This window comes from Protopterus annectens, chromosome 16.part0, assembly GCF_019279795.1.
Source record: "Protopterus annectens isolate FY-2018-M chromosome 16.part0, PAN1.0, whole genome shotgun sequence".
NCBI lineage: Eukaryota > Metazoa > Chordata > Ceratodontiformes > Protopteridae > Protopterus > Protopterus annectens.
The window spans coordinates 690,459,825-690,479,166 of NC_056750.1; the positions used below are offsets into that span (position 1 = coordinate 690,459,825).

The 19,342-nt window shown below is 41.8% G+C and overlaps 1 protein-coding gene across 1 annotated transcript in view; it reads right to left on the minus strand.

Moving 5' to 3' along the window:
* Nucleotides 1-19,342, minus strand: part of ENTPD2 (ectonucleoside triphosphate diphosphohydrolase 2) — a 1,039,348-nt gene that overhangs the window by 26,444 nt on the left and 993,562 nt on the right. Inside the window, exon 8 of the mRNA XM_044058390.1 lies at nt 6,456-6,590. Coding sequence (XP_043914325.1) covers nt 6,456-6,590 — 135 coding nt within the window. The remainder of the gene's footprint in view (nt 1-6,455; nt 6,591-19,342) is intronic.

Sequence of the window (19,342 nt, forward strand, 5' to 3'; positions counted from 1 at the left end):
GTCAGAGCCATGGAAGGGATCGGAGCAGAACTCACTATAGGAGTGAATGATAGGAATGGTTCTGACTTCATTGTCAGAACCGGTAAGATTGAAATGGGCGAAGTTGGTGCCGATAAAGCAATGGAAGTACTGGTCGGAATCGAAGAGGTAATACTGGTCGGTATTGAAGACATCATACTGGTTGGTATTGAAGACGTAGGTGGTGCCGTGATCGTCGGTCCCAGTGTGGGTGCTGATGAGGCTACCTCGGTAAACTTTATTGGGGCTGAGCTCGGAGCTGATGTAGTAGTCGGCACCGAGGAGGCAGAATGGCGTTCAGACGAAGACTTATGGGCCTTGTGCTTATGACCCTTACCTCTGTCACTGGCCGGTGAAAAGAGTTCCGATCGAGGACGTTTCTTACCCAAAGCTGGAGGGGGTGAGACCTCCATCGCAGAAATGGCCTCTGAGAAAGGCAAAGCAAGCAGGCCCTTTAAAATAAGTTTGTTACGATGTTCATTCATCGTCCGCTGACTGAAACTAGCACAGATATCACAAGGGGGTTTTGCCGACAAGTGCAGGACCCCCAAACAGTAAACACATTCCTCATGAAGGTCACTATTCGGCAGTTTACCACTGCAAGAAGAGCAGTGTTTAAATCCTGTAGTTTCCTTCTTTTCAGACATTCCAAAAACACTTTCGAACACAAGGGACAGAGAGAGGAAAGAAAAAGTAAATACCAGTAAAGGTAACAAGGTACGTAAAGGTAGAATGTTAGAGATACCAAGAAATTACCAACAATGGTAAGAGAGAACTACCTGTGGGTAGAGCAGTAGCAATACAGAATAACAAGAACCAATTATAAGGAAGAAAAAACTTTTACAAACTATTAAATCTTTTAAGAAAAAAACACTTAGATGGAGAGCTCGGTGAAACGCTGCTATATGGATGCGCAGCAAACGAGATCTGAGGTAACTGAGCAAAGGGCATTGTGGGTAGCATCTTAGCTTGATAGTTTTTGGTGCACACAAGCTTGGTATAAGGCCGGCTCGGTTCCAAGGGCTCAGAACCGAACCCATCAGTGATGAATAGGAAGAAGATTAACAACTTCAGATTGTAGCTTTGGTAATCAGAACCTGTATTAATTCTTGTTATAGCTCATAAAAATATTACTTCAGGTTGTCTCAGAAACTATGATGAAGCTTACAGACCTAACAGAAAAAAGTTTTAAATAATGAACAAACTAGTAGTAGTATAAATAATACTGTTAAGAAGAAATTCAAATTGTTCCAAGAGAAAAATAATATCATCCACTCCAAGCCAAATCCTGAAAATTTGACTAGATTTTCCAGACAAAAAGGGGAAATTTTTGTCATAAAAATTTTAGCTCTTCTTTAAAAAAGGTTGTTATGTTTTTTTTTTTTTAGCCTGTTTTTAAGTACTTTCATTTTGCAAAACCCCTAGCTTCCAAGTTATTCTTTTTTGGATACACCACTCTGACACAGTTCAGTTTGTGATCACCCTCTGTTGATATTTCTGCAATTAACAGCTTCCAACAAAGGACTTTCTTGGCAGCCAATACATTTTGACTCACAGGTCAGAATTAAGCACATCAGTCTTTGCAAGATAGTTTCCCTGGGTCCTAATAAAGATAGAGTCAAGCATTTGTTTCAAGCACTATGACATTAGCTAGTGTTCTGTCTTATGGGAAATTACACTGAAAAACTGCAAATCAGACTCTGCACATCTGCACACATGCTTTGCTGCCTGTTACATTCAGTCTCATGAAGCATGACTGTCAGTGCATAAGGGTGCATTCATTCCTTCTGTTGACAATGTCCGTCCATTAGTGACCAGTGCCTCAGTTGCCAGCGGTTCTTACTCTCACAGTCTTATGCATAAAATCAGCAAGTTCCTTTTTTACTCATCCATGTAAGGTACAACTGTACATTCCTGACTACCAACAAATGGGTGACCGATGCTGATAATCTGCTCTGTACTTTCATGCTACTGAACATGTGACACCATCATCATGATCTCTGCACTGTCGGTTCCCAAACCTATGCTCCTCTGCAATAATAAAGTCAAAAACAAACTGATTCCAAGTTATTTACTCTGACCTAGATCAAGAGTGAAAAATGCTGCCTGTGAACCATTTCATCCACCCAGTCAATAAAACATAAAACATGCACTTGTTATCACTGGCCTGGAAAGCTAAAAAAAACTCCTTCTCAGCCATATTCATAAACTCATCTTTTACCCTAATTCACCTTTTCACTAGAACAATATATTATGCTGAAACATTACTGTAACTGCTTTTTTAGTTTCTTCAAATACGAAGGGGTTTCTAACACCTTGACAAGGATGAACCAGATTCCTAAGTCAGGGAAAAAATAAAGTTCATTAAATTAATACTGCTTTAATATTTGTTTTCCAAAAGTATTCTCAGTTGTTTCAATATACTCAATCATTTTCCTTAATTCATACAGAGAGACTTGTATCCGTAGCATATTTAAATATGTTTGAAAATTATTTTATTAGCCCAGTTACTGTTATAACTACATAGGTGCCTTTATGCCACATTACTCTAGCTTCTGCTTGCATATCGTTGAATTTTATACCTTTATGTATCTCAATACAGAGGACACTAATTGCTAGGTGAACATTTTTCTATAATTACTGCTACTACATGGATCGCACAATGTTTAAATAAGTTTTCTAAATAGTCTTCTGTATACTGGCAAACTTTTACTCTGCCCTAGCTTTGGCAAGTTTTGCTAAGCCTGCTTATTGTATGCACTGCAGTCTGTCTCCACTTCAGACTGTGATAAGCATAACACATTTTGTTTAGTCAGTTAACTTCACAATCTACTTTTTACTGTGTTTCTCTTCTCTTCCATGTCATGGCTGAAAATTCCAGGCTTATGCAGAGTCTCCAAAGGTAGTTAAAGCGAACGGAAACAAATTGAAAAAGTCTGCCCAAACTACCTTCAGCAAATATTGCAGCCTTTATTTTTTGACTGGGGGACCCATCACAAGCAAACTCCAATGTTGGCAAAAGTAGTTTTGTTGAAAAGCACTCATTCTTTTTCTGGTCACTGAAACTACATTCAAAGTAACATGCTCTCAAAATGAGGTATGGACTAGTTTACCTACCAGTTAAAAAATATATTTGCTTTGGTTCTCAAGAGTTGGCACTACCTTTTAGTAACTCTTAAGGATCCACTTTTTCAGTGAGCTATAAAAAATACCACTTGTTCAGAAATCATGTTTCCCTTAATCCTATGTTGCTGGGGCATAACATTTGTTTTCGTTACCTCTCAGGTTGACTTCTCCTGTGTAGGCTTTACATCAATTTATTGTTTCTCTTGGCTACCTCCTCCCTCCATTATATCATTCCTTTATGACCATACTGACCTCCACAGCTTCTACACCCAAAAGAAAAAGTTAAATAAGTTGGAATTAAGAGTCCAGGTTGCCAGATATATCATGCGTGCTGGACATCATGCAGTTCTGAAAGTTGATAATTAAGAGTCCAGATTGCCAGATACACCATGTGTACTGGACGTCATGCAGCTCTGAAACTTGGTTTTCTTTGATGAGAAATGGTGCAGATTTTTTTTGTTACATATTGCCATTTTTTTCCAGATATTTTGATCAGTGGTATTTTCTATTGCTACTTCCTATATTGTATCCGAAAGAACTCTAGAAATAATTCTTATCCTTAATAAAAACAGGAGTAAGCTGGAAAAAAAGTGAGCCAGTCTCTGAAGACAGAGTTTACAGTTCACATAAATGCAGTGCCTTAGAGTCTGTGCACATGTACAGTTAACTTAATGCATCACCTGATGCAAGCACAGATTTATGTATACCATTACCAAATGCTTTCATCTTTTGCACTCATTGTGAGAGACAAGGTAGAGCACATGGTCATTTCTGCTGAAACAGACAGCTATCCCCATGACAGCCAAGCCAATTGACAAAGACAGAGTAAACTGAGATCTCAAGTCAACTTTTCCTTTTTTCCCTTTCTTTTTAAAGCCAGTAAGTACACAAGGTAAAGTACTGTGATGTCCATGGGGACAGATGTCCATGGAGGTATTCTTTTTGGGTCTGTAGTCGGTATCATCAGATAACAGAATCTGTGAGCAAATTGTCCAATGTTTTTCCACTGTCATAAGAAAGTCCTTATATACTGAACAGCTTATAAACAAAGGGATTTGTATCTAGATCTAGTGATGTAATTGTTCCCCTTTAATCAGCCCTCACTAGGCTAATCAATGAGTGTAATGCCGCCTTTGGCATGTATGTGTCCCGACATATGCAACAACTGGAATGCCAACAGAGATAGCTTGGAAAAAGGAAACGAGGCCTAAACAATAGGTCCTACATGGACCAACCCAAGGTACTGCCATTATACTCGGTACCCTACAGACTGTTAAGAGCTGATCTGTGAATCCCATAGAAGGCATCCCCCAACCCAGTGCTGATGGACTTACTGCACATCAGCAAGTCAAATGCCATCAGAAACACTTTGTCTAGGGGATCTAACCCTCTTCTGCAGTATCAAGAGAATGGTTTAGAAGGACAAGTATATCTTGCAGAGGCCATGGCTGCTCTGGAACAGACTCCACATCCATGTAAAAAAAAAAAAATATATCCTTGTCCATACTCAATAAACAACTAACTTGTATCAATGGATGGGAAACAGAAAATATACACCAATGGCCAGAGGCAGCTCCTAAATGCTTTATCCCATGCACATTTCCCCTCAAATTATCTGTGGTATAATCCCAATTAGTCTCACTAGGAGTAATATATAATTATCAACCAGTGGATGGGTAAGACCAATGTGATACCAAATGGATGTGTTAATTTAAGCATCAAAAGAAAAATCAGCTAGGCTTAAAATGGCCAACAGGAACAGCTAGTGTAGTACTTGCCTATGAACCTATAAATGCAGTTGTTTTTTAAATGGGAACCACTAAAGAAAATTAGCATATTTTGCAAAAAAAAAGTGTTACACACTGGCCCCACAATCATGAGGTTTTATGATACTCAAACTGTAACAGCATCCATGAGAAGATTTTTTTTTCTAGCAATGTGAGCTACAGCAGTCAGTGCTGTTTTCTAATTCTTTACTGAAAGAACTGTGGCACAGGCAGTTGCTGGACAGACAGGCAAGAATCATTCACTAATGTATGTTTCCCAACATCAGGCATATCTTCTTTTGAAGGCAAATGTGACTTTTTTCTAGAGCCAAGTACTTATAGCATTTTAATAACACTTTAATGTAAATTAATCAGTAAAAAATCAAAGCTGTGAAATAGGCAGCACATGGTGGTGTTTTGGGTGAACTGAGCCATTTTTTAGGATTCCTTTTTGACCTCCCATTATTGATCTCAGATATCAGGAATTAGAAGCTGTCCAGTTCGATTCTCAGCTAGAGCGTCCTCTGCGTGGAGACATGCGCGAATGGGCGTACCTTCGTTGAAGGTTGTGCGTCAGGCCTGGCAAGCCAGTACATAAAAATCAACTACCAACCATTAGCGGACTGGAGTTCCGCTGTTGTGACCCTTAACCGGGAAAAGCCAAAAGACACAAACAAACAAACATAGCACAACCCTACCAGGCAGCCACATTTCTCATGAACCAGGACTGCAGCCTCATGTTTAGTGCTGCAGCTCCTAGCTATTATCTCACCACATGGATGGAAAGTGCTCCCATGAGGTGACAGCCTCATAGTTAGAGCAGGGACTTACAGTAGCAGAGGGCTACCACCTACCAAAAACACAATTAGTTATCTTCAAATTTGGCTACAAGTGGAGGGCAGGAAAGTCATTACTATTATTAAGGTGAAGACCAGGTGCTCAATATTTTTCAGAATTGCACTTGAACCATTTAAGATTAGAATTCCAGGCTGTTTGTAATGGACAGACCAAACCAAGCTCCTCCCCTTTCCATCTCAGATGACCTGCATCACTCATTTCCATTCCATACGATGCAACCCTGGGTGCAGTGATGGACGTTTAAGTGATACACAGCATAATGCTAGGTATGAACAAGAATCATTAGCTATCGCTGCAGGTATTTTATTGAACTGAAAGGCTATGTTGTACTTATCTTGTACATCTCAATTTTTTCCATTATGCTTAAAAAATGTGGCAGTTAAAAGTATTTAAAATTCTGCAGCATTTTACAACACATTATATTTAGCAAGCTAATAATAAAATTATGAATCTCCCAGAAAGTCCAGGCATTTAATAACAAGTGTCTTGGTGGTAGCAGAGTGAGTCAGTGATACTGAGATAATGACTATGCTCTTTCCAAAGAATGATGCAGCATTTAGATATGACCAAGGAACTGGTCCCAGGCAGAGATGGCCATGCATAACATCTGCATCTGCTACCACCTTGGAATATTTTTACTTGATGCAAAGCAAATCAGTTCACTTTTTTTTTCTCAGAAATACAAACCTTCTTCTGAAAAGAGATGCTGTTGAATGTGTTGTCATCAAACTTGTAGCCCTTTGTAATCAACACGTCAACAAAAGAACCTACGGCGCAGTAGTCAGCAAGCCTCTTCTCCTGATCTGGTACTTTCTCTTTCAGCTAGGCAAAATAAAAAAAAAAAATCACTCAAGAATAAAGACATTTGCTAACTTGACTTCTACAGAAAATGTAGTTCTTTAACAATTCATTGCCCTGTTATGTATCCTGAGAACTATGCATCACCTTTATAATGTCAATTAGTTGGGAATCGAGGTTCAGAATTATCTGTTAACCACTTGTCAAAAAGCAGGCAAGTAATTAAGCCTCCTCAATTCTTCCAAATGGGACAAAACAATTAATTTGGACTCTATCATTAGGGAACCCATAATGAGAAGAGTCAATAACATCAATGTAGTGCATGGAGTACACTGATTCTGCTCAGACATTCACAACAAAGACAAACCAGTTAAGCACCAGAATGGCATGTGATCCATCCATAAGAAATGTTAAGCACCCCCTGCATACATTGATAAGTTTGTGTCCCATGTTGGGCAGTAAAATCTGCTTGTACTGACTAGCAAATGACAGCATGACAGTAACAGAAAACATTTGTTTCTGCCTGCTGTCTGTACCCATAACATGACCCTAACTTCCTGTAAAAAAAATAAAATAAAATACTAAAGAGAGTTGCTAAAATAACAAACAGGATGTGTGTTCACCTGCATAATTTGAAGAATGCAAAAGCTGAAACTCAAATATATGTCATTATGTTGTGACTTCAAGCTTCAGTGGTTTGTCCAAAAAAGAAGCATCTTATGAGGAACAGACCAAAAATATGAAATAATAATCTGGATGTCTAGCGAAAATCTAGACACTTGAGAGGTATGGAGGAAAGTGTAAATGTAATGGACTGTATTACATTACCTCTCTGACAACACTTGCTAAGTGTTGTATGGCTTGGAAAGCCAAGAAAAGAAGTTAGCAATTTTTTCCCCTTTATTAGTACATGGAGCAGATAAAGCTCCATTCACTACAAAGAATTATGATTTATTCACCAATCATAACCCTTTATTATTTGTTCTTGACATGGATGCCAAGATTCACCTCTCAGGCTTCACTCGAGGTATATTTCTTTGAATCCATGTCTTGAACACATAAGCGGGTTATGATCGGCGACCCAGTCATAATCCTCTATGTTAATATCACAATGGCAGCAATGTGCCACTGTTCCACTAATACTACCACTTGTATACTTTTTCTTGTTTTCTGCCATAGGGTCTGAAGTAAATCCCTTTACTTGTGTAAACAAAGCAGATAAAGGAAAGAGAATATTCAGCCTTTTCAGTTTCACTTACTACTAAAGGCCTCAAACAACTAGATATGCAAGACTTAAGACAGGAAATTACAGGCAACAAACCTTCAAAAATAAAGCTAATTTACAAGTTCCAACAGGCAGACAAGGGGAAACATAGCTCAAACTTGACAGCATGTACCGAAACACGCAAGACCTCTCAAATGGTCCCTATTTAGGGGGAACGTTCCTATCTTCAGGCCTGATTTATTCCTGCACAGGATGTCCCTGTTTTCAGTCTTGACTTACCTGAATCCTCATCATTACATGCATTTCTTGAAGCTTTCTAATAATCCACACTACATGACCAACATAGCAGTAGCACAAATAATTAAATAAATGATTACACTGTCTCTTTAATAAAGTGGCTATATTTTTCCATCATATTTGTCATTCTGTTTTTTTAAACATGTTTCAGAGTAGTATTTCATATATCTACTGGAAGCAGGAAGAGTCGTTTGCTATTGGGTATTCAGATTTTATGCTAATGAGATACCCTGATTTTTAGCTGGATGTTCCTACATTTCAGGGGTTTTCTTCCTATGTTCAAAGTCTGCAGGTTGAGAAGTATGTACATAACTACAGGCCTAACTCTCTATGGAATTAAATCTGACTTGCACAGCTGCAGTTACTGTAACTACTCCTAAAGCAATCATTCAGTCTTCTCAGGCAGTATAACAGGAGAGCATGCCATGACTATAGAAAATGCTCTGGGCAGTTCCCATTCGGTATGGCAGGGAGTCCCACACCAATGCTATAGACAGGTCAAGGAAAAGCCTCAGACCATTAACATGGGACATTAGGACAACACAAAGGCCAGTCCATATGCTAAACATGATGGATCCTGTATTACTGCAGTTAGAAAATCATGCCCAGATCTTGGATGGCAAATCTAGAATACAGAACCTTTCTAAAACTACTAATGTCATGTTACATAACAAAGTACTTTTAAATTACCATCCCATTTAAATTCTAAAATAGTTTCTACTTAGTTAAGCCAACAAACAGATCAGTGAAATTCCTTGTGATATCCCTGATGTTTTATGTTCTATGCCTTGGAAGAGAGTGAAAACAATCTGGGTGGATTTCATTCTTCATTTGGAATGGCTGCATATAGTTTTCTTCTCTTTCTGTATTTTCCCTATTACTTTTGAAGCCATGCATACATGCCCACTGATGAATTTTAATTATTTCAAATAATTCTGTGGAAAATGATACAATTTGCAGATATTCAACACAGCATGTACATCACTGCTGCTCATAATACTCGCGTTAAGTTTCCATACATTGTTTTCAAAAATATGTTCTAAAGTAGAATCTCTTAAACTATGCAGAACTAGTTACTTTCCAGGTACATTTGCCACTAGGTGGATGAGATGCCTGTAGGGTAACAACATCCCCAAAACACCTAACATGCTGAATGTGCAACATGTTGCTACTTACCACTTGCTAACATAAGCAATTTACATGGTTGCTGCAAGTTTCCCCTCTTCTAATTTTAGCCTCAAATGGGTAGAGGTGTCAAAATAAGACTGATGTTTACCTGTTTACTTTTTATTATGCAACCTAACATAATCCCTGTATTCTGTCTACTACAGGCTGTTGAGTAGAGAGCCATGCCTAGCATAAAAGTCATTGTCAGACCCCACCTTGATGGACCTCCTGTAAATCCACAAAAAGTACAGTTGTGTACACTTACCATAAATGTAGATGTTCGAATGTATTCACTGTTGCAGTCATCACATTTGGGTTACCTGCTTGCAGTAGCCCTCAGTCAGCCTGATTATCAAAGTTTTGGGTCCTGCGTCGGTTGCTCTCTCTTCTTCCATGACATCAGGTAGTCAGGAGTATAAAACATGCAGCTGACGCCATTACATCAGTTTTTCTTGCCCCAGATGTCAGGTGACCCCTTAACGGGAAGCAATAAAACATATGTACACAAATATACAAGGATATACCTCCAATAAAAAAGCAAATACACCAAAAAGCTTTTAAGCATAGTAAAGAATAGTAGCGGTACAGCCAAAGAAATTAGGGGGCTGGAGGGAGGGTAACCAGGACTGCAACAGTGAATACACTCGAACATCTACATTTATGGTAAGTGTACACAAAGTACAGTTGTGTACCTACCATAAATGTAGATTTTTGAGTGTATTCACTGTTGCAGTCATTACACTTGGGTTATCCTGCTGGCAAGGTTACCCGCAGTCGGCCAGAATTCCAAAGTCTAGGTCCGGCGTCGGTTGCTGTCGCCTCTCCCTGACGTCAGTGCGCCAGGGGTATAAAAGATGCAGCCAATGCCATTTTCTTCAATTTTTCTTGCCCCAGATGTCAGGTGCCCCCAAATACGTAGGCTGAAAAAAATTATGCCAAAAAGCATGCATGTACTAAAATAAAAGTACAGTTTTGTACCTACCATAAATGTAGATGTTCGAGGGAACATACTGCTGCAGTCATTACACTTGGGTTATTTGCCATCAGGCGGTCCCTCAGTCGGCCGAATTCCAAAGTCTTGGTCCGGCGTCGGTTGTCGTCGCTTCTTCCCTGACGTCAGAGTGGCAGGGGTATAAAAGAGGCAGCCGACGCCATCTTCTTCAGTTTTTCTTGCCCCAGATGTCAGGTGCCCCCAGGTAGGTAGGCAATACATGATGTTATGCAATCTAACATAAGCAGATAAAAGTAATCAGTAGTTGCAAGCAAATACACCATATAGGAATACCACAAGTTGGATGTATGCTAGAGGTGTTTGTTCTAAAGCCTGTCCTGAGAGGGGATGGAGGGAGGGTAACCTGGACTGCAGCAGTATGTTCCCTCGAACATCTACATTTATGGTAGGTACAAAACTGTACTATGTTCTTCGTGCCATACTGCTGCAGTCATTACACTTGGGTGAATGCCAAAGCTATGGAAGGGTGGCTGGTATTAGACTGGATTAGGAGGGGCTAGAATGCCCTGCAGCACTGCGGTGGCAAAGCCCGCTCTGGATTTAGAGTATAGTGGCAGGTGGTAGTGCTTGGTAAAGGTGTGCACTGAACTCCAAGTAGCTAATCCAAAATGTCCTTGGTTGGGACCCCCCTGAGGTATGCTGCTAAGACAGCTGCTGCCCTGGTGGAGTGTGATCCGATGTGTCCTGGCACTGTTTTCCCATGAAAAGAATAACAAAAGCGGATGCAGTGGGCTATCCATTTTGAAATGGTCTGTTTGGAGATAGCCTTTCCTTGAGCACCAGCAGCATAAGACACAAGTAGTTGTTCAGATTTTCTGAATGACTTTGTCCTATCCAGATAGTATCGCAGTTGTCTGTGAATGTCCAAGGAGTGCAGTAGTCTCTCCCCTTTATTTTGGGGGTTTGGATAAAAGGTAGGTAAATGGATAGCCTGATTCAAAGCCACACTGGATACTACCTTTGGCATGAAGGTAGGGTTTGTACGTAAAGAGACTCTGTCCTGATGGAAAATGAGGAAAGGTTGCACTGCCATAAGGGCCTGTAGCTCCGAAACCCTGCATGCTGAGGTAATAGCCAAAAGCAGAGCTGTTTTCCATGACAAGTATTGCAGTTCTGCTGAGGAGGCAGGTTTGAAAGGAGGCAATGTCAATTTTCCAGTACGAAGTTAAGATCCGAAGCTGGAGCTGGTGGTTTTCGTGGGGGCCTTATATTTTTTGCCCCTATGAGGAACTGTCTTAGCAAAGGATGAGAGAATAAGGGAGGATCCGTATTGAATTGGGCTGAAATAGCTGAGGCGCGGATCTTGATGGATGAGAAGGAAAGGCCACTGTTTAACATCTCAGCTAGGTTCTGTAGTATTTGAGGTATGTTTAATACCCAGGGATTTTGGCCTTTTGCTTGGTTCCATGCACAAAATCGCTTCCATTTGTCTGAGTAAGCTTTTCTGGTGCTGGGTCTCCTAGCCTCCAAGATAACATTCTGTACCTCCTTTGAGAGGAGTGTAGATGGATAAGTTAAGGTATTTTCCATGCAGCTAGATTTAGTGTCCTGTGGTGACTGTGGAGGATCTTGCAATTTTGCTGAGACAACAGCAGAGGGAATTGAGGTAGTTTCCAAGGTGGTGAATGAGAGAGGCTCTTCAGGAGCGGGTGCCAGTGCTGACGAGGCCAGTCCGGAGCAATGAGAATCATATGTGGCCTCTCTGTTCTGACTTTTAGTAATACTTTTGTCAGTAGAGGTAGAGGTGGGAAGGCATAGGTTGTCAGTGTTGTCCAGCTGAAAGATAGGGCGTCCACTTTCCAGGCCTTTGGATGGTAGGTCCTTGTGCAAAATTTTTTCAGCTGGTAATTGTTGTGGGAGGCAAATAGATCTATGTCTGGCTGTCCCCACTTTCGTGCTATCATTGAGAACACTTGAGGGTGTAATTGCCACTCGTGAGGATCTGTCATATTTCTGCTCAATTTGTCTGCCAGTATGTTTTCCTTTCCTGGCAGGAATTGCACCTGTAGTTGTACTTGCAAGGCCAAAGCTGTGTTCCACAAGGTCATTGCCTGTCTGCACAGGGGGTATGAATGTGTTCCTCCCTGCTTGTTTATGTACCACATGACTGTGGTGTTGTCTGTTCTTATTAATAGTTGGCCTGGATGCAATAGGTCCTTGAAGGCTGTGAGAGCATTTTTCACTGCTAGCATCTCCTTTTGGTTGATGTGAAGGTGCATCTGTTTTTTGGACTATCTTCCTTGAATGCACTGGCCTGCCATGTGTGCTCCCCAGGCGTAGTCTGAAGCATCTGTTGTGATGGTTTGATTTGCTTGAGGTATGCAGAAAGGGAGACCTGAGTTTCTTTGGCATGCTTGAGCCCACCACACAAATTCCTTTTGAAGGCATGGAATGAGTGGTATAATTGTTTCCAGGCTGTGTTTGTGTTGAGACCATAAGTTTTTCAGGTACCATTGTAGTTTCCTCATATGCAGCTTTGCAAATGGTATTAATAGAATGCAGGATGCCATGAACCCCAAAGCCTGCAGGATTTTCCTTGCAGTTAGCCGGGTTAAAGTTGCCATTTTTCTGAAGTATTGAGACAGGTTCCCTTGCTTTTCTGGTGTGAGGTAAGCCATCTGGGCCGTTGTATTCAAGCTGGCACCCAGGAATATTATCTGTTGTGAGGGTATTAGTTTTGATTTCTTTTTGTTTACTGTGTACCCTAGGCAATTTAACATTTTTATTACATATGCCAGATGCTGTAGTAGAATGTCCTCGCTGTCAGCTTGAATCAGGCAGTCGTCCAGATATGGGTAGAGTTATACTCCTTGTTGTCTGCAAAATGCAATTACTGATGCCAGGCATTTCGTAAATACTCTGGGCGCAGTAGATAAGCCAAAGGGCAATGCAGAGAATTGATAATGCGTTGTACCTGCAAGAAATCTGAGGTATCTTCTGCAGTTTTCTCTGATAGGGACATGCAGGTATGCCTCCTTGAGGTCCAACGTTACCAGCCAAGACTCCTTGCCCAGCATGGGAAGAAGCTGCTGTAATGTGAGCATCTTGAATTTTGGTACCTCTAAGTATGTGTTCAGGATAGATAGGTCTAAGATGGGTCTCCAGTCTTTGTCCTTCCTTGGTACCAGAAATAGTCTTGAATAAAATCCTTGACCTTGTTCTTTTGTAGGTACCTTTTGTATTGCTTTCATATCCATGAGAGCTGAAATTTGTTTTTGTGCCTCTGCCCATTGATTTTGTGGCAGGTTTGGCATGCCTTTCATTTATGGAAGGGTATGAAAATGGAATCTGTAGCCTCTGTTTATGATGTCCAGAATCCATTTGTCCTGTGTAACAATGTGCCAACTGTCTGAAAATAAGGCCAGTTTTCTGCACAAAGGTGCTGCCTTTAAATGTTTGTTTGGCAGGCTTAGGAGGAAGTCATTGTGTTTGTTTCCTTAATGGTTGCGGCCTTTCTTCTCCACCTCTTGGACTTGTTGTTTGCCATTGTCTAGGTCTGAAAGAACCTTGAGGTTGTCCTCTGCCCCTGGGGCATCTGTACCTACCCCTTTGGGGTCTGTCAGTGGCTGGAAAGGACCAGTTTTCTGATGGCCAGTTTCTGCTGAAGCGAGGAGGTTGTACCTGCAACAAATCTTTAACTGTTTGCATAGATTTTGCCTTTTCTTCCATTTTCTTTAAAACCTCCTGTGCTTTGACACCAAATAATACATCCTTTTGCGATGGTGCATCCAATAACTTTGCTTTTACATGATCTGGTAAGGTTCGCTCTTTTAGCCAAGCATGTCTATGCATCACAGAGCCGGTAACAGCTGCTCTACATGAGGCCTCCAATGAATCAAAACCACACTGTAAAGTATGTTTTCCCACTTGTTCTGCTCCATGTAACAAATCCTGCATCCCTTTTAAATCTGGTTGATCTGTCTGTGTCATCTTAAGTTTCAATTGGGAGAGCAAAAACTGCTGGCATTTTAGCATGTGAAATTGGCAGTTTAATGCCCTCATGGCTAAAGTGGCAGAAGTATACACCTTCTTTCCCCATCTGTCTAATGCTCTGGAATCTCTTTCTGAAGGTTAAGGATTTTTAGCAGTAGAGACTTTATTTCCCTTTGGACCCTGTGAAATGGTTTCTGGGTCAGCAGCAGGGCTTTTATAAATAAACTGGTGGGAATCGGGAACCCGGTAGTATCTGTCTGGTTTAAATGGGGCAGGAGGCAAGGAGTCTGGATTCAGACTGGCTTCTGCAAAAACATCATCCAAAATATCTAGAACAGGAGGAATAGCAAGAGGCCTATGCTGAGGAAGAAGAAGGAACTCCCGGAGCCTTTTCTTAGAATCTGAATAATTCTGTCCTTCCCAGTGGAAGTGTTCCCTCAAGGTATGCAAGGTTTCCCCGAAGGAATAGTCCTCTGGGGGGGATACCGAGGGAATTGACTCCTCTGCATCAGAGTCTTCATAGGGGGAATAGGGGGAATCCTGGTCCTCAGAAATACCTGAGGTAATGGAGGCTTGATCTGAAGAAGGGTAGTCTTCCTCTAATCTGGGTCTTTTTTCCGAGGGGGGCTGTGAACCCCTGATAAGGGTAATTACATTTTCAGCCATCCTGAGCATCTGCTTTTTTGGCATGGGTTGCTGAGAGGGGGTCAGAGGACCCTGCTTCCTAATTTTCGTAGGGGCTTTAGATTTTGAGTAAGATCTAATGGTAATAGAAGTCGGTTTGAAAATGCCTTCAGAAAATGAAGGCCTAGTTAAATTTTCTGGTTCCCCATCTGGAATGGCGTCTGTGTCTAGAGAGGTAATCGGCTCCGGGGGGGCCTACAATTTCAGATTGTGAGGTCGCCAGTAAAAGGGATTCAGAGGTAGTCAGGGGCTGCGAAGGCACCTCACTGAGAACCAGAGATCCGGCGGCAGGCCTAAGCGAGGTCGCAGTATCCGTTTTGGGCCTCGGATGCCTATCTTTATCTTTGCATTTTTTCATAATTCCTGATGTTGGAATATCCGAAGACATGCTGTAGTTAAATTTTTTGCCGAAATAATGAAGGGCGAACTCTGCCCGGCATTTTATAGTGCGTTTATTGAACCTAGCACAAAAATGGCAGCCCGAGACGTCGTGGTCTGGGCCTAGGCAAGGAATACAGTATGAGTGAAAATCCTTATGCAGTATTTGCTTCCCACAAGAAATGCAATTATTAACTTTGTCTGACATCAGTCTGAGGCAAGAAAAGTTTCCCCAACGGGGTACTTAGCTTTAGGAAAATTTCGGCTGAAATCCTTTTCGGAAATCTCAGGAGCTGGCCGACCGGCACTTGCGAACTGCTTCTGCTTCAGGCACCGCGCGGCAAGAAAGACTGAAGAAGATGGCATTGGCTGCCTCTTTTATACCCCTGCCGCTCTGACGTCAGGGAAGAAGCGACGACAACCGACGCCGGACCAAGACTTTGGAATTCGTCCGACAGAGGGACCGCCTGACGGCAGATAACCCAAGTGTAATGACTGCATCAGTATGGCACGAAGAACATCATTTCCTTCATCTACAAGCAAATACACCACATAGGTTGTATAGAATAGAGAAGTACAGAAAAGTCCCAGCAAAGAAAAGGGGGATGGGTAACCTGGACTGCAACAGTGAATACACTCGAACATCTACATTTATGGTAGGTACACAACTGTACTATGTTCTTCGTGTTTCACTGTTGCAGTCATTACACTTGGGTTGAATCCCAAAGCTGAGGTAGGGTGGCTGGGCCTAAATAGGATTAGGAGAGGCTACCAGGCCCTGCAGAACTGCAATGGCAAAGCCTGCTCTGGATTTAGAGTACAGAGGTAAGCGGTAGTGCTTGGTGAAAGTGTGCACTGAACTCCAGGTTGCAGCCTCTAAAATGTCTTTGGTTGGTACTCCTCTGAGGAAGGCTGCTGAAGTGGCTGCTGCTCTGGTAGAATGTGGCCTAATGCCCTTAGGCACTGATTTGCCATGTTGTGAATAGCAGAAGCGAATACAGTATCCTATCCATTTTGAAATAGTCTGCTTTGAGATAGGCTTTACTTGTGATCCTGCAGCATAAGCTACAAACAGTTGCTCAGTTTTTCTGAAAGCTTTTGTTTTGTCCAAGTAGAACCATAGCCGTCTGTGTATATCCAAAGCGTGCAGAAGTCTCTCCCCTTTATTCTGGGGATTTGGATAGAATGTTGGCAAATGAATGGTTTGGTTAAGAGCCACACTGGATACTACCTTTGGCATAAATGTTGGGTTTGTCCTTAGAGAGACCCTGTCCTGAAAAATGATGAAAGGTTCCACTGCCGTTAATGCCTGTAACTCTGAGACTCTTCTTGCTGAAGTTATTGCTAGGAGCAGAGCAGTTTTCCATGATAAGAATTTTATATCAGCTGTATTGGCTGGCTCAAAAGGAGGCAGTGTGAGTTTTTCTAAAACAAAATTGAGGTCGCAAGTAGGTATTAGTGCTATCCTTCGGGGTCTTATGTTTTTTGCCCCTCTGAGGTATTGTCTTAGTAGTGGATGAGAGAAAATAGGAGGTTCCGTATTGTAATGAGCTGAAATGGCAGAGGCATGGATCTTAATTGATGAGAAGGATAGGCCTTTGTCCAGCATCTCAGTTAGGTATTGTAAAATCTGAGGTATATTTGGAACAAGTGGTTTGAGCCCTTGTGCCTGGTTCCAAGCACAGAATCTCTTCCATTTTTCTGCAAAAGATTTCCTAGTGCTGGGACTCCTGGCTTCTAAAATGACATCCATAACAGCTTTAGAGAGAGGTGTAGTCTGAGTGGCTATATTATCTGCCATGCAGCCAGATTTAAGGTTTTGAGTTGACTGTGCAGAATCTGATTGTTTTGTTGAGTCAGAAGATGAGGAATTTGAGGTAAAGGCCAGGCTGGGCCTTGAGACAAGCTCTTTAGGATTGGGTACCAGTGCTGGCGTGGCCAGTCTGGGGCAATCAGGATCATTTTTGGCTTCTCTTGTCTGACGTTTAGGAGCACCTTGGGAAGAAGAGGCAGTGGAGGAAAGGCATAAACTGTCAGGGTTTTCCAGCTGAATGATAGAGCATCCACTTTCCATGCCTGTGAGTGATAAGTTCTTGTGCAGAATCTCTGTAGTTGGCAGTTGTGAGGGGAGGCAAAAAGATCTATGTCTGGGCATCCCCATTTCCTTATCATGCTGAAGACCTGTGGATTTAGTTTCCATTCGTGAGGATCCATGAGATTTCTGCTTAAGTTCGTCTGCCAGTGTATTTTTCGTTCCTGGCAGGAATTGTGCCTGCAGATGTACTTGATAGGTCAGTGCTGTGTTCCACAAAGTCATGGCTTGCCTGCAGAGGGGGTAGGAATGTGTGCCCCCTTGCTTATTTATGTACCACATAACTGTGGTATTGTCCATCTTTAGTAATAGTTGTCCTGAATGTAGTAGATCCTTGAAGGCTGTCAGGGCATTCTGTACAGCTAGCATTTCTTTTTGATTGATGTGAAGATGCATTTGCTCCTTGGGCCACGTGCCCTGAATACATTTTACTGCCATGTGTGCCCCCCCAGGCATAATCCGATGCATCTGTTGTTATTGTCTGCCTGGCTGTGGGTAAGGTGAAAGGCTGCCCCTTGTTGTGATGACAGGCCAGTGCCCACCATCGAAACTCCTGTTGCAGGCAGGGAATTACAGTTATTAGTGTTTCCAGGCTGTGGCAATGTTGAGTCCAAACACTTTTTAGATACCATTGTAGTTTCCTCATATGCAGTCTTGCATATGGAATTAGTAGAATATGCAGGATGCCATGAAGCCCAGGGCCTGCAGAATTTTTCTTGCAGGGAGCTGGGTCTTTGTTGCCATCATTTGAAAGTAATGAGTCAGTTGCCTTTGCTTGTCTGGCATGAGATAAGCCATCTGGGCAGTTGTATTTAAGCTTGCACCCAGGAATATTATCTCTTGAGAGGGCACTAGTTTTGATTTCTTTTTCGTTTACTGTGTACCCAAGGCAAATTAGTAACATTTTTACAAATGCCAGATGCTTTAGTAGAATGCCCTTGCTCTCTGCTTGAATAAGGCAGTCGTCCAAGTAGGGATATATATGAATTCCTTTTTGTCTGCAAAATGCAATTACTGGTGCCAGGCATTTTGTGAAGACCCTGGGCGCAGTAGATAAGCCAAAGGGCAGTGCAGAGAATTGGTAATGCATTAAGCCAGTCTTGAATCTGAGGTATCTTCTGCACGATTGTCTTATTGAGACATGCAGGTATGCCTTTTTTAGGTCTAAAGTCACCAGCCAAGCCTTCTTGCCCAGCATGGGCAGAAGCTGCTGCAAAGTCAGCATTTTGAATTTTGGAATGTCCAGGTATTTGTTCAAAATCGATAAATCCAGTATTGGCTGCCAGGCCTTGTCCTTTCTGGGTACCAAGAACAGTCTTGAGTAAAAACCTTGTCCTTTTTTCTGTTCTGGTACTGTCTGAATGCCCCCCCCCCCCCATATCCATGAGGGATGTAACCTGTTTCTGTGCCTCTGCCCATTGATTTTTTGGCAGATCTGGCCAACCATTTGTCATTGGCAGAGTGTGGAAATAAAAATTGTATCCCTGTGATACAATGTTTAGTACCCACTTGTCCTGGTTTATTAACTGCTAATTTTGAGCAAAAAAAGTGCTAATTTTCCCCCTATGGGTGCTGCCAAAAGATAAGTGCTTGGTGTAGGCAGACGGAAGTCATTGGGATTGCTTTCTGTAGGTTTGCGCTTTATCTCCTCCAGATTTGGAGGTGGAAGCCATCCATTGCTTTGACCTGTATGAATCTTGCGCCTGGTATCTGGAACCCTTAGGGCATCTGGATTTGCCCCCTTTGAGCTCTGTCTGACACAGGAAAGGACCATTTTTTTTGTAGGCCAGTGCCTACTGAATCTTGGTGGTTGCACTTGTAAGAAGTATTTAACAGTTTGCATAGACTTAGCTTTATATTCCATTTTCTTTAAAACCTCTTCTGCCTTAATACCAAACAGAGAATCATGCTATAAAGGTGCATATAGCAATTTAGCTTTAACATGATCAGGCAAATTTTGTTCCTTTAACCAGGCATGTCTCCTAATC